This window comes from Centroberyx gerrardi, chromosome 3 (assembly GCF_048128805.1).
Source record: "Centroberyx gerrardi isolate f3 chromosome 3, fCenGer3.hap1.cur.20231027, whole genome shotgun sequence".
NCBI lineage: Eukaryota > Metazoa > Chordata > Actinopteri > Beryciformes > Berycidae > Centroberyx > Centroberyx gerrardi.
Window position 1 is genome coordinate 24464937 of NC_135999.1, and position 16357 is coordinate 24481293.

General features: G+C 42.8%; 1 protein-coding gene across 1 annotated transcript in view; it reads left to right on the top strand.

Annotated features, from left to right (window-relative positions):
* The window catches only part of LOC139928509 (cilia- and flagella-associated protein 58), a 55898-nt gene that overhangs the window by 12046 nt on the left and 27495 nt on the right, over nt 1-16357 (top strand). The window contains 6 exon segments of the mRNA XM_078290013.1: nt 137-219; nt 1134-1201; nt 1977-2012; nt 11146-11287; nt 12706-12762; nt 12765-12919. Of these exon segments, the coding sequence (XP_078146139.1) occupies nt 137-219; nt 1134-1201; nt 1977-2012; nt 11146-11287; nt 12706-12762; nt 12765-12919 (541 nt within the window).

Below are 16357 nucleotides of genomic sequence, written 5' to 3' on the forward strand. Positions count from 1 at the left end.
CCCTACTGAGTTTGCTCTTGTCTCCCTCCTTCCCTCCCTCCTTCCCTCCCGTCCACAGGTGCAGCAACACGTGGCTGACATGGAAGTACAAGAGACAGAGATCTTGGAGTGCAAATAGAAGGTCGCTGAGGTGGAGCAAAGCTCAAGCAGCAACATGACCTGCTTGAGTCTGTCATGTACGTCGGCAACCTCTACAGCAAGAACTTCACCGAGGTTCAGGTAGGGTGTGTGCTGCTGTCCACACCTGATGTTCAGCTTATTAGTCAGTCAACCAGTTAGTCAGTCAGTCACTGTACACCTCCACTGTGCGAGTTAGTCAGTTGGACAATGTGTCAGTTAGGAAGTCAGATGATCAGTCAGTCAGTCAGTCGGTCAGCCTATCAGGTAGTCTTTTGGTCAGTCACTCAGTCGCTGATTGCCCACTCACTCACAAGTGACTTGGTTTTGCATGGTGCTTCACCAGAGGTGCACTATAAAGAGAGAAGGACTGGGACTGCCTTGTGCAGGTCGTTTGTAATGTGCGACCAAGCTCATTAACTCGGAACCTAATGTTTGTTTGTTTGAGCTTGTTCCATTTGATCCCCATTAAAACGCTGTTCAAGTCCAATTGCGCCTGCCAAACCCGACGCGGGCTGCCAATATTAATGCACCGCACCAACAGTTACTGGAAAACGGGAAAAGTATGACTGTGAGAGGCTTTCATGTCACAAAATGACATATCATAGGGAGGCTTTTGATTCAGCATATATCAAAGAGTCTTTTTCGATTCCCTTCTTTGTTTCATCATCTTTTTATATCCTGTCTTTGATAGTTTGAAAAGAAGGCTGAGGCACAGCTCCCGCTTTTCTCTGACACTGCCCTCCCCTGACAGGCAGAGCGACCTTGTCACATTTTCTCACAGCTTTTTGACCACTGGCTGTAATTATTTAATGAGAGTCCCCGTGTAGCCTGGCCTGAACCTCCCTGGCCCCACCACACCCCTCTTTCTCCTTCTGCATCGGTATCTCCGCTGGGATCTCTGCTTGTTCTTTTGGTCCATTTACTTTCTTTATCTGTCTGTGTCTGTCTGTCTGACTGACTGACAGACAGACAGACAACCTGCCCTTTTCTTTCCTGTAGTGTCTGTCTGTCAGGGTGAGGTCATCCAGCTGAGGGAGGAGATCAGTTTGAAGGAGTCAGCCCTGGCCAAAGATCACCTGGAGTTCACGTGGTGAAAGGCAACAAGGCCCTCAAGGTACTGTAGCCTACTTTAGTGCTTCTCAGTGGGGTATGACATAAAGTGAGCTCAGGTATCATATGAGGTTTTGCTCAGGTGTTAAGAGAATCAGCGTTAAACTTTTAAGTAAATGCAATTTGGGCCAAGTGCAGAAGCTCATTGTACCAGTACATGTATCATGTATCAACATACAAATGTTTTACCCTACATTCTTGTTACGACCTCCAAAGAATAGCTCGTTTCACCAGGAGGTCAATAACATAAGCTGAGACAAAAAAAACCCAAAATTTATTTCAAGCAATATAAACATTATGAATGTACAAAAAAGATAAAATCCAAGGAAACAAAAAAGGTCAGACGGACCAGCCAAACTCAACAAAAGGAAGGGGAGCTCCTCGGGCCAACCACACAGTGGGCTGTTGGACCCAAAGCGCTCACCCCTAAGCTACCAAAAAACAGAAAAGTAAAACTAAACTACCAGGAAGAAAGCCGCGAAAACTAAACTACCGGCCCATTCTTAAGTAGGGCTGTAACAATTAGTCAATTGACACCAACTGTGTAAATCTTAGGATACCATGGCTGATTATCAATATGCGCTCTTGTGCGTTCTTGTGTCCTCGATGGCATGTTTTATGTAATATCTAACCGCTGAAGCACGATTCGGAGGACAGATAGAAAACCAGGAAGTTTCCTTATCGAGGATGCATCGGATGGTGACTTGCCTGAAGAGAACGAATTGAAAGCCCCAAGATTCATTGCGACAACGGCGCATCACATCCGAGCAGGAAGCGCTGCAGTACAGAGCCGGCTAACAGGTGGGAAAATTAACAGCTCCGTGTCTTAATTAATCAAGTGTGCGACGGGAAGCACACAGTCCATCTCAAACTGTAAGGAAGCTTCTCTGTGCTTACTTGCATGAGCAGATCGTTCTCCCCAAGACAACTTGAAGAACGTTCTCCACAAGGACACGTCGACTTGGCATTCTTGGATTTGATAATCAGCCATGGGTGTCCCAGTTTACCAAAAATTGGCACTTTTGCCACCACAGGTGTACTAGATTAATTGGGTCGATGTATACTTGGAAGGTGATGCAAATGTAGCTAGCCATAATCGTCATGGAGTATTGTATTGACTCTATAATATGCTGAAATCCTGTTTGGTTATGATGACTTATGCCACATGATAATTTAAGAAAAATGTCAGTAAGCTTTGAAATTGCTTTTGTAAATTGTTTTTGTAAATTAGTTATTTAATCTAATATTTTAGTCTAACATCTTTACTAGACACATGCAGTTTCCGGACATTTCACATGTGAAAATGTAATTTTCCTTGTTGTTAGTTGCAGCAAGTGATCAAGTCAATTTGTGTACCTTGGAACTTTGTGTGTCTAGAAAAGTATAACTTTTTTATGCACACCTTTACTGTGCATTGCCAAAACTTAGTTTACCTAATTTACCTGAAAAATGTCTAGAAATTTACTTGGCCTTAAGTGACTCTCTGTACTTGTATTTCTACATTTAAGATTGGCTTCTTTAAGCTGCACATTTTTCAGAGGATTACTTTCTGTGTGGTTCTGTGTATTTAACTGTGTACTTGTACACTAAACATATGCAGCCAAGATAACACGCATCATTGTGCTTTACAAAGTGGTTTACTGTATTGTTGGCCTATAGCTGTATATTTAATGTTGTTTAATGGATCGCTGCCATCCTTTTGGAAAAACCTGCTGCTGCATAACCTTTCCAGACCTTTGCAGCATTTTGTGAATCTTCCTGTTATGTCTCCTCTGAATTCCATTTTGCTATGCTTGTTTGTGTTGTGTTGGGTTTCCATATCAACTACAGTTAATGCATGTTTAAAAACGACACTCAATAGTAGCGGGTTTTTAAATTAAATGGCTTTTTGATTTGAAAAGGCCACTGCGGGGGTATGTTCTGCACTGTGTATCTGTGAATTTTCAAAGGGAATTATGTAGCTGTGTTGCTTTTGTTTGCTGTTGATGGAGCATGGAACAGTGTCAATGAAAGGCCTGAGTTTTTTTTAATCTAGAACGTAACACTTACGATTTCTTTATGCTATGCTATTTCCTTAGCATAGTTTTACAAATGCATGAAATGCCATCCAACCCACTTATGCATGAAGATATAGCTATACACTCACACATGGCAGTCTAAAGCCTTTCTGATTCAAAGACAGGAAAAACACCACTAACAGAAGCTGTAGAGTACAAAGCTGACTCTCCATTTCTCAGAGAGAAAGAGATGAGGGAGAGAAATAGAGAGATAGACAGAGAATTAGAGAAATAAAGAGAGAGAGAGAGAGGGATAGAGACAGAGACAGCAACCAGCCAGCCAGACAAACAGGAAGGTGTGTGTGTCCAACAGTTCCCTGGCCGTGTGGTGTTGAAGCCATTGTGGGGGCTGCCCAGCACCAGAGGTCTGAACAGATGGATTTGGTGGGGCGCACCGGAAGGTTGTCAGGGAGAGAGCAGTGCTGATGTTCACGGCAAGCTGACTCAACCACTGGGGGGCTGGCTATAGACTGGACCAGGGAAACGGATAAAAGAAAAGGTGTGTGTGTGTGTGTGTGTGTGTGTGTGTGTTTTTTGGAGACATGAAGGGGTAATAGGTTTTCCTCTTTTTTTTTTTTTCATATATGCCTTGTTTTAGGTCCAACGGTGCTTTCCCCACATTTATCAAAAGCCAATTATGATTCTTCTGATTGAGCACAGCACTGAAAGTGCCTCCAACCAACAAATTGAAATACAGCCCAGATGAAGGTAGTGACATAGGCATACTCATTGTGGCAAGAGGTGATATTATGTGAATCCCCTACTAATTCATTGTTCACTCTACATTCAGCATTCATTCAGCAATGGTGGGGCACCGCAAGAAGAAAACAACCACTACTGCTAGAGAAAATCTGGAATGAACAAACATTATACAACATTATATCCCTCAAAATGTACAAAGAATTAGGGATAGTGCTTTGAATATAGAATGTCTAAATTAGAATAGTTTTTAGTGCTGCAACCTGTACTGGACCCAAAACTGGCATGGAATCGAAACCAAAAATGACCAACAACCCCCAGTGCCACAAAATAATTACAGAGGAAACACTGTTATTTGTTGTGTGTTATCTTTTTGCCCAGTTTGTTCCTGAACTAGAGTAAAAATGAAGTAGTGACTTTTTACATATTTCATAATGTATCATAATGTCATATCGTCTTTTTTATATAGAACCTGTATGCTAATCAGATATTTTGTTATTCAAACCGGCTAAAAAATATCCAATAAAATATTGTAGCTTGGGGTTCACATACTTTCTCTTGCCCCTGTAGTAGACCATGATATCATTAATATGTATGCGATTGAGACCCAACAGCCTTAAGGGCTGTGTCTCGCCTAGCAATAAGGTCTGAGCTTATTTGGGATTGAAAGTCGGCTGGCCCCTGGACTAAGCCCCTCTACTCTCTTCTGTATGATCTTAACTATCCAGCAGCACTCAAGTCCACCCTTCAGCTTTAACCCAGCATGCTTCAGGGTCCAGCGGCGCTCACTCATGTCCGTCACACCATGATCCACGGGAAGCCGATGGCTATCGTTCAGCCCCAGGAACTGCTGCTGGTGCCCTCAGCCACTGATTAGCATGGCGGCTTCCCGCTGTACTGATATCTGTCCAGACTCTCAGGAGGAGAGGACGTAAAAAAAACAGCAGGGGGGCCGATCTTAGCCCCTTTTCTCACCAGCCGGCAGTCTCCGAAGAGCTCCCTTTACCTTTCCCGCTCACCCCCCGAGCAACCCTGCCCCCCACCGTGATTTCTGAATTAATGAGTGTGCAGCGAGCGTGAAAATGTAGGAAGAGAGGAACACTTGCTGCTGGTCAGGCAGAAAGATGGGCCTCCTCCCTCTGACCACAATTGGACATTTGGATGACAAGTTCAAAAGGCAAGCTAGTAAGGCACAGAGCGATTCACTTTGTCAGGTTCAGGAGGACAGTTAGCACAGAAGTTGTATGCTACTCTATGATAGGCCATAAAGGAGAAGTGTGTGAAATTATACTGTATATACTGATCTTTATCAAAAACAATTGTATTCAATCATGGTAAGATTTAAAATTTGAATGTCAAAGTGCTGGAGATGGTGCCAGGTTTTTTGGGCACAGTATCTGACAGCAGTCTTTCCCAGGTTAGAGCTATCATGTGGTGCCTGGAGCACCAGCCAGTTCTGAGAGCCGGTACAATAAGCTCCACCTCTCAAGTCGAATAAAGACAGTAAATAAGGGGGCAATTTATGGAGAAGGGCCTTTATAAATGCCAGTGCTGATCCCGTCTAACAGAGAGAGATGGCCAGCCAACTTTTCTATACAAGACACAATGATGAGTACTATAATCACCCGTTCTAAGTGCCAAGTGGTAGATAACATCAAGGGGTTTTAGAGTGGAGGCAGCTGCGTGCCTGTAAATTATGTCTCCATAATCCAGAACTGAAAAGAAAGTTGCCTCTACAATCCTGTTCCTAGAAGACATGGGAAAGTATGTCTTATTTCTGTACAAGCACCTAAGTTTCATCTGCAACTTTTTGACAAGGTTATCTATATTTACTTTGAAGGAGAGTTTGTCATCGATACAGATGTGCAAGTATTTAAGGGACTCTCTCAATAGGAGTACCATCTAATGTGCAAATCTGGAGATTGCAGTAATTAGCGCTTTTAGCTCTGGAGAACAGCATGAATTTAGTCTTTTCAGCATTTAACACAGGTTTGAGGTTTACATTGTTGTTTTGCAGGGCACTGAGAGCATATTGCAGAGTATCAGTAGCCACTAGTACAGAATTAGCATAACAATACAGAACTGTGTTGTCTGCATAAAGTCCACATGAAAAAGGACTTTGAAGTAACTAAATCACACTCTTACAAAGGCTGTTACACAGTCATATAAAATTGAATGTCAATTAGTATTATGTGCCAACTTTACGAGAGGTCTGACAATCACCGCTTTTATATGTGAGTTTTCAAAACATTATGAGGCAACTAACCGAGTCCGAAAGAGGCCAAATAGTTGGTGCCTGAATTGCAGGGACATTGGTCACACAAACCACAAAAGAGTTTAATTTGGCTAGGGAATAGTCTGGAAAATCATGATGCCAAACATGGACAAACTGCACTGACAACGAGGACAGTGGTTGCAAGTTGAAGCTAACTAACAGGGATAGATGGACACTTTCTGAACACTTAAAAACTACATTCTGAAAAATTACCACAGAATTGAAACAACTCCTCTGTGACACACTCTCAGCAAAAACTCTACACGAGTTTCACAACACTATTTATGAAGGGCTGCCGTTCGAAAGCATTTTATATCCATGGCCAGCACACAAAGATACATATCCTGGTGTAAGGAGCACTGGACCATTGAATACTGAACCATTGGATAATATCCTACTACACACAGCTCAGGACTTGTATGATAGCGTTTCAAGGACTGAAGCTGTTCTAAAGACAAAGTGTGGTCCTGTTCCTTATTAGGTACTTCATATTCAAGGATTGTTAGGTGTTTATTTATTTTGTCCCCTGAAATATGACCACATATCGATGCTAAAAATTAAAGTTAATTCAAGTTAAATTCAAAATTCAAGATATTTACAATTAACTCCATATGAAATCAACAGCTGACCAAAAACAGAGTTCTATCAAAATCGTCATAACCAGGAAATTGATAAGATGTCATCTAGAGAAGGAAGTGGAGAGAAACAGAAAATGAAATTTAAAACTTATTTTCAGCAAAGAATTGTACACTGAAAGAAAACAGTACAGCTTGACAATCTAACCAAGACATTTGAAAGTCAGATCAGATTTTTTTTTACTATCACATTCATATTTGATCTCATTTTTTTATGCAACTGATTTACCTTTTAGTTCAACATTTAAAGCCTCTGACTGCCCAGAGCATCAATTCCCCCATTTCACTCCGTTGTGCCTTTTCTGCTGTCTTATCCTGTCATTTCCCCTCCGTCATCTTCTGTCTTGCCTCTTTTCCCTCTGACATTTATATTCGGGCCAAGCTGGAAGGCTTTCAATTATAACTGACACATTTAGCTTTTAGTTTTCGTCTGTGCATTCTCTCTCTCTCTCTCTCTCTCTCTCTCTCTCTCTCTCTCTCTCTCTCTCTCTCTCTCTCTCTCTCTCTCTCTCTCTCTCTCTCGCTCTCGCTCTCCCTCTGTCTCTCCCTCTCTCTCCCTCAATCCCCTCTCTTGGCTCAGAAAAGCTACCCTTAAGTAGTGATGAGGAGCCACTTAAGCGGTTTTCAGTGCAGCTCTAACTGTTCTGAACAATTATGAATTGGGCTCCATAAAGATGCTCTCCATACTGAGTATGTGCTGGTACATCAGGAACCTGATCATCTCTTGACCTCGATTGTTTTTTTGCATTTCAAAATGTGCAAGGCTGCCGTTGATGTTCACTCTGGGGTGCTGTATGGATGGATAAGCTATTGAAATGTTGCTTAAAATTTGATGAATTACATTTCTAACATGATTCCCTACGTAAAAGAATTGCCTCCCCACAGAGCACTGGGTACAGCTATTGTGTATAGCACTTTGTTTCTCTCTTCAACTTACCGTCACCCTCTCTTGGCATTTTCCTGTCTATTCTGTTTCTCCAGCTGAGATTGGTGTAGATGTGGTTGACTGGGTTGGTTTTGAAGTGGAGGGAAGGAGCGAAGGAAGAAAGTGGAGGGAAAAGGGAGGGGATGCTGAATAAAAGAAAAGGCTTATCACGAAAGCTGATCAGCAAGGAGGAGTTCTGCGCTCTACTGACTGGCTTTCTTGTTGGCTTTTTTCTTTTCAAAAAGAGTAAAGCAGTGCTTCCACAGTATTGTTTTTTGACAGTATCGGTTTTACATGTGTCTGGGAGTGAGGTGACATATTGCAAACAAATGTGTTGCGGAGTCAAAAGCAGAGAAGTAACAGCAATACAGATGCGCTACCATTTAAAACGATTTTTAATGTTTGACCCCTTGTGACTATAAAAGGTTATTGACACCCGGGTCCACCATTAAAGAAAGATGATTTCTGTATTCTTGAATTCTCCTTACCAATTTGTCAGGTGTCAGCCCCTGCACTTGTCAACCTCTAATATTTTACTCTTCATTTAACAATTACCCTTGTACTAGTCCTATGACAGAAAATCAATAACTCTTTCTGTAGATGGTAACAACTCAACCTTACACACCCAATGAAAAAGGGGGAAAAAATCCTGTCATATCATCTTCTCTTCCCTGTCCTACTCCCCCCTTTTTTCCATCTCTGTTGAATTTCCATCGTGCTACTTTTCCTCCTGTCAAAAAGCGTCACCGTCAGCACGTTTCCCTCAGAATGGCATTGAGGCTCTAGTCGTCCAAACACTTCACTGCTGTATCCACTCAATTATTCCACAGCGCGCGTTGCCCCACGCAGGTTTCCTGTGATATTAGCCACTGAATTGTGTGGCCTTGGAGCCCTCTCAGCACGGATGTGTCACCCTGTCGCTTATGTTTAATTGCATTTCTCCTCACCACAACAAAGCATGAACTTTATTTCTATCTGACTTTAAATTTGTCATGATGTAGTGGGAAAAAAAAAAGCTTTTGTGTGAGATTGACTCCCTTCTGTTCAACATTTCTGGGACTCTAAGACTATGTCTTATTCATGTAAGACTTTAATGTGCACAACTAGAATATGTCTTACATGTATGACTTCATGCCCTCTCTCATCTTATCTTCCTTTTTGTAGTCAGAGACAGTCTTGTTACTTTGATATCCTCTGTTCACTAGGTAACCTGTATGAAAGGGAAGAAAAAAATAGGATAGAGAACGGGCTCTGCTCCTCTTTGAACTGATTATGCAATCAGTAAAAACACATCACACAGGGATACGCTATAAAATCTCTGACATTCTCATTAATGCCATGAGAAATGTATTTTACGTCTACTGGTTTTTCGATGCTGATATGGCATTTGTATGCTTTCCAGGGCGTAAATACAGTTGGATTGCATACAACCAAGTGCTCAATTGAATGCAGTGGAACAACAACCTTTTCATGTTTCAGTATTGTGTCACCTGCTCCTCTATAGCATCATTTCAAGGGATCTGTTAAATTGGACATCTTTATCTCTCTATCACCACCTGTGACTCATTTTAGTGTGCATTCTGTGATGCACAATGAATGCACTGGATGCTCCACTCTAAAGAGATATTGGCTGGTCTACCTCAATGAGGGATATTCAACCTATGTTCTTTGAAGTATGAGCCTGCTCTTCGCAGAAGCTTTGAGTAGGAGATATGAGAGAAAAACTCTTTCTTTACTCTCTTTCTTTCTTCTTTAATTACCTACAGAAGGGCATGGTTTCCTTTCACTAAAATCTAGTGGGTGTGGATGTTGCAGATGCTACCTGACATCCTAATGATAAAACCCACCACCAATTAGGTTGTATTAAGCCTATCCACTATCCTCTGTGACCCTTAGCTACACTCCCTTCATCCGCCTCTGCCTAAAGAAACAGTTGGGACACACAACATTTTAATGAATGAGACGCAACTAATTCTGATCATACAAAACACAGTCACAGACAATGAGAACAATATCTTTGGGACCGTCCCCTCTTCTGTTGACTCATATGGTTGCCCCTCCTGATTACCATGCAACAACTCCACATTGATTCTTTCCAGAATCTTATTACATGCTTCATACACCGTCTCAGAGAGGTTCGGAGGTCTTTTCCCTCCCAGACTAATGACAACCATCCTTCAATTGTTTGAGTTTGAGGAGGAAGTACAGACAAATTGCATCAGTGCTGAAGCTCAATCATATCTGTCATGTTGCTGTCCATAGGGTCCTTAGAACTTTTCATGCTATATAGTCCAGGCAAGTGATCTGATTGACTGCTGACATCATTAAATCATTGTGGCACTTTAAGGTCTGCGTTCACAGGGCAGGCTTTGTGGTAACAGGGAAAGTTCATCGAGGAGAGCTCTTTGTATCTGTGACAGAGGTTAATCTGTACATACGTACATATGTCCTCTGTTCATTCATTGATACTTCACTATGAGCCTCTCAGTTAGTGTAACTTCAGTCTGGAAACCCTCAAAGTAATTACCCGCAGGGTGAGAGAAAAAGATAGTACAAGGGACTGTTGTATCCAGGACTTCATTTTGTTGAAAATGTCACCACCAGCTCCACCACAGTAGTTGGGGCACCAACAGGGACCAGGGCCCATTCTGGGAGTGCAGCCAGCCCAAGGGACACCTGATCTGGGCACTAATGAAGATCTTTAGCCCTTTCAACTGCATCAGTATGGCAGTCTCTCGCCACAGGCCTGTCCTCACTGTCTCCTTAAACTGAATGAAGGGACAGGGGTTAAGGCTTATTAGATAGGACAAAATTACCTCACTTTTCTCCCTTGCTCTTTGCTCCCTCTCCTTCTATCTCATAGTTTCGCTCACACTCTCACTTTGCTTCCTACAGGCATTTGCAAAGGAAGACCTCATGTTATGTGCATCTTAAATGGAATAGCAAAATCCAGTTTTTAACTGTTATTTATCCCAGAAAAGTTTTTACTCCCAGCACCATCTTGCTTCACAGTCATACAGTTACACATATTCATACCTGGGAGCTGCTCAGTACTACCACAGCTGTTGGCCACTGAGCATTAATCCCTATTAGCAATTAAGTGCCTTGCTCAAGGGCTTCTCAACAGTAATTATTGAAGGAAAGAAGAGTATCACATCCGGTCTGGGGATTGTAACCTGCGGCAATGTCAGAGGCACTAAGCACTCTAAACTTTAGGCGACCTCTGTCCCATATCTGACATCTTTCAAAAACAGAACTTTGGTGTAAACCCTGTGTTTGTGTGTGTGTGTGTGTCCCTCTCTGCCTCTCTGTGTCCTGCTACAGGGGGGAGCTGCAGTTAATGAAGCAGCAGGCAGAGGAAACAAAGCAGTGCATTGACAGCCAGAAGGCAGAGGAGCAAAAACTGCGCAAGATCATAGCCGACGCTGATGCTGAGCAGATCCGACAGAAGAAACAATTGGACCAGGTAAAGGAACAGAGAGAGAGAGGTAGAGAAGAAGAGGTAGAGAGAGAGAGACAGAAAGACAGAGAGAGAGAGAGATGTGAAGAAAGAGAGACTGAGAGGGGAAAAAGAAAAGGGGTTGTGAAAGGGGTCTTTCCTTGCTTCAATGAGCTAACTGGCTGCCCTGACCGCTACAGGGATGAAAGAGACCAAAGTCTGGGTCCGCTCCAAGCTCATTAAACACAGAGCCAGCCTCTCCTACTGAAGCCTAAAGCCTTCAGCGACCTGGCTAACCCCGCGCCAAGTAAAATGCAGCCGTCTGGATACAGCTCTCAAGCTCCCCTGTTTTGACACATTGAGAGTAGCATTTGATATGCAGAACGGTAGTGTCAACAGGTGAGGCGGCAGTTGACACCGATCAGAAGGACACAATGGGCCCAGCTAAGTGATAGAATAGTGCTGATTTTGATGTTTGATGTCATCGTGGCGGTGTAGCTGTGTGTGTGTGTGTGTGTGTGTGTGTGTGTGCTTGTGTGTGCTTGTGTGTGTGAGAGTGAGTATGTGTGTGTTCTCTTTGAAGCCCAGGATGGACAAAGATATTTCTATCAGCCAGCAGAACTGTCACGGTGTGATCTTTTCACACTGAGCCAAAAATAATTGTGTTGATGAGGCTATTCATTTTTGCCTCCTTAGGGGTGAATCACTGTTTAACGGGGTAATGACTCTTGACTCGCCACACAAACATAAGCGGCAGAGCCACACTTGGAGCTTAAATGTCTGACAACCAGTAGAAATTGTAGAGATTCTGTTTTCCTGGAGAGATGCTAAACTATCATGTCAGTGTGAATTTGTTTAAAGAACTTTTCAGGAAGAAGTAAGGGCTTCTATTGTCTCCCCTGTATATATACCTAGCTGTTCTGTATAGCTCAGTGGGTAGAGCATGACACTAACGCCTGCTAGGCTTATGCGTTTGATCACCACTGGGAGCACCCATGCTAAAAATGTATGCACTCACAGTACGACAAGGCACTTTGCGTCCAAGAACCACCAAATGGCATATGTTATGTTACACATGGGTATGCACGAAATCAAAGTGCAGTAAGTTGAGCTCTTCATGCTGTTCATTACTGGGCCATTGAGAATTTTTACAAACTTCATCAAGCGCATGTCTGTATCAAAAGCAGGAAACTGACATTTTGTCAGGCTACAGTGGCTGAAAAATCCCCAAATTAACCAGCACTTTTACTATTTTATCAAACAAATATATTCTTAGGGATATGAGTTAGAATAGGACCTCCAAATGGTGGTTGGTTGCCTGAGTGAAGTGGTTGGTAGAATATACAAACTTACCAGCCACATTACAAATTGACCGGTGGCTGGTGTTAATTTCCCACCCTGCTGTGTGTTATTTTTTTTCTTGGTGCACCTTTGCTGCGGCCAAGGTAATTAGTGAGCTGGACATCTTGGGCAAACAGCTGCTGCACTGCAACGATGCGCTCATATGGCACCGCTGTACGAGAAGATCAAGATCCAGCAATCAATCCTGACCAAGGGCGTCTTCCAGTACAGCCAGTGAGTGGAGGACATCCACCTGGTCAAGCTGGAGATCAGAAGGGGCAACCTGGACAAGACTGTACCCTGCTCAGACGATCTGAGGTAAAATAGAAATAGAGGTAGGGAGGGATAAATAGAGAATGAGGTGGAGGAGGATAAAGAAAGGCCACTGACAAAATTGGATAGGTAAAAGAGGAGAGGGAGGAGGATTTGGAGGTAAGAGGGGGAGGAAGGTGGGCAGGAGACGGACATAGAGGAAGGATAGAGAGAACGAGGTTGAGGAAGACAAAGGGTAGAATAGAAGGCATAAAAATGAGAGGGAGAGAGGAAGGAAGGGTTTGAATGGAGAGGCGCAGGGGGGTGAGCGGGATAGAGGAATAGAGGGAGAGATAGAGAGAGATTGAGGTAGAGGAGGACCAAAAGAGGCTACAGACACAGTGGGGTTGTTTTAGTATTCAGAAAAGAAGAAGGGTAGGACTGAAAGAAAAAGGGAGAGAGATGGGATGAGATAGAGGGGAAGAGTTGGGAATGAGACAGTAAGATAGAGAGAATGAGAGGCCTTCCCTTAAACTTCCAGCTCCCAAGCCATGGTGAATTCATTTATATCAAAACCCTATCATCCCTCGTACTTTTGGGTTATTTCTGTAGCAAGACGCTTTGCTACATAACCTTTCAGAGACTGCAGTCAGTCCCCAGCCGCTTCGATAAATAATCAATGAGCCTGAATTATGCACTAATATTCCAAAAGGGCTTCTCATTTTGGATTATTTTATTATTAAAGTAAGATATTTCAAAGTTTTCTTGGGTGCTCAAGGGAGACAATATGACCACATTCGGTACATACAGATACATGATAAATGACTTGTATCTGGTATGAATCCTTTTGCTAATCCAAGCGATAGTATGGAGGTAACATGCGCTGCCAATGACAGTGGGACTTTTTCCATAGAGTACAAACTTTGTGAGCAATCATACTTTTTTTCAATGGATTTAGTTCCAGGTGGCTTGTAAGGTTAACATAATACACAATTAGAATAAACTGCTGTTTAAAACGGTATATTACAATAATGCATGGACAACAAAAGGCTGATTTTCTTTGATACCTGTGTAGTATATTGTGCATACTACCTACTTATTTCCGTAGGTAAGGGTGTGCAGTAATTTGCGTGCATTGCCTTTTGTGGAAGCGAGTGGGCTGAATGGTAGCTGGCTTTTAAGAAAATTGTCACAGTCCATGTTTGTCACTTTTAATGAGCAGGGCCTTACATTTGAAATGATTGCAAAAGCAGAGGGAAGTCAATTAGGTGGTTTTTTTTAAAATTCTTTTTCTTCTTTTTTTGCCTGGAAATATGCATCAATCTGGACTCTGCCTGATGCATTCCCTCATTAATTAAAAATTTGTACTGCGTACAGTGCATACTGTAGGATATTTCGCTGTCATCTGACGCGGACTTGGGTACAACTATTATGTCTGCTCCCCTTCTTTTTCTAAATGGCCTGTTTCACAAGGAATTTCATAATGACATTTCCATCAGATGAAATGGATGGGGCCATAGTGATGGAATTTTTCGCTTGCCTTTTCTAAACCCTGCGGACCTTTCTGCTCATCCTCTCCTTGTTCATTCCATCCCTCGGAGATCTTGTAACTACAGAAAACCTTGTGTGTCTAAGTAGACACATATCGGTACATTTCTCCCGACCCGACCCACCCACTCTTCACATCTCTCCCAACTCTCATCAGCGCTAATGGTGGAGCCAGGAGAACCGTACAGAACACGCCATATGCTATTCCCAGTAATCGGCTCATTAGGTGCCAACCTACTTACTCTCTGCCTGAATGGAAAGCTGAAATGCCGCAGACAGCCAGATGGATCCCAAGCAATCACACACATGCAGGCGCACATGTACCCTTACACACATGCAAATAAATGTGCGCATGCACATGCGCACACACACACACACATACTGTGCACATGCTGAAATGCTCACGCGCGCGCACACACACACACACTGTATATACATGCACATGTGCACATACTTACGTACATGATTGCATGCATTAAGCACGGCCAGGTCTCAATCCATAATTACCATATTACTTTGCTGCTCTCTGTGGTTAGCATTGTTCCATCCCCCAGAGCACTATGTGGGTTTATGTTAGGCCCTGGCCTCCTGTCGATGGCTTTGTACCATTACGTCCATTATCTGCACACGTCTAATTTTTCAAAGGGCTTTGGGGGCAAAATGATCTGTCTGGGAGGCTCTCTATGTGTCTGCATATGTGTGTTTGTGAGAGTGTGTTTATGCAAACACAGGCATTACTCAGAGCTCTCCAATATGTATCAAAGCCCACAACGTTTCCCTCGAGTTCTAATTTTATTTATCTGCTTTTGCTACCCTGTGCTCTGTTTTGATATCTGTCCATGGTGTCTTTGCTCAGAGCTTCGTATATTTTTGTGTTGTTTATCTGTGAAACCTAATTATGATGATGGATTTAAACAGTGGTCAAATTCAATCTCACCAACTGTGGTCTTACACTCTTTCTAATTGATATAATTATTTTTTATGCCTCTCATGGCACTAGGTGTCATAAACAAAGCAGAATGCTCAAAGGTTTGTTTTGTTTCCAGTTTTTCTCAGGGTCTGATGAAAGGATCACAGCAGGTCAGGGACAGTTTTTGAGAAACATTTTCTGAGTAGATGCTTTTGTGCACGCAATCACATGCACAGACAGCCACTCACACACAGGAGGCCAAGAGCACAGAGTTTTACGTGAGCTCACACACGTAGAATCAATATAGATGCATAGAAATAGCAGAGGCTGAATAAAATAGTTGCAGCTCTGGCTTCCAGTCTAAGGTGTTGATTAAACTTTGAGGCGGGAAGATAGCAGCACTGCAGCCCCCGCTAACCTCAATGAATCAATCACACACATACACACTCGCTCGTCTGCACAGTGCACACTTCCACTCGGTAAACACACACACATCAGCATCAATTTCCTCAACCCCATCACTTAATCGCAATGCAAATGTCTTGGAACAGAGCAAAGGAAAAGAGGGAATTGGGTGTGTTTTCATGGTATATTTCCCATAGACTGAGGAGGACTCATATGTTTTTAGGGATTGATGTCCCATTAGCTGACGTTTGATGCATCTTTGCACACATAGCCCTGTTTTTTTCTGACAGCACCAGCACCACCTGCATGGTCTTGCAGTGACACCACTCTACTCCACCACCTGTTGTGGATCATGATATCCTTGCCCCTTACATGACACTCACATGGCACTCCAGACCTGTGTTCTCTTTACTGGCTTGACAGTCAGATTGATAGGAGATTGGTGAAACAACCACAAGGGTCAAAGCAATGGCCTCCTGCTAGTGTATTTTACCGAGGATGCAAGTGCACTTATACCTTGATTGTTCTGTGCTAATGACATCCAGGAGATCCCTCATTGTGAGCGAGCTAATGGTCTGCTTCTCTCTCTGTATTTGGCTAATGACCCGTGCATTATCATCATTTGTCTCTCACAGGAATAT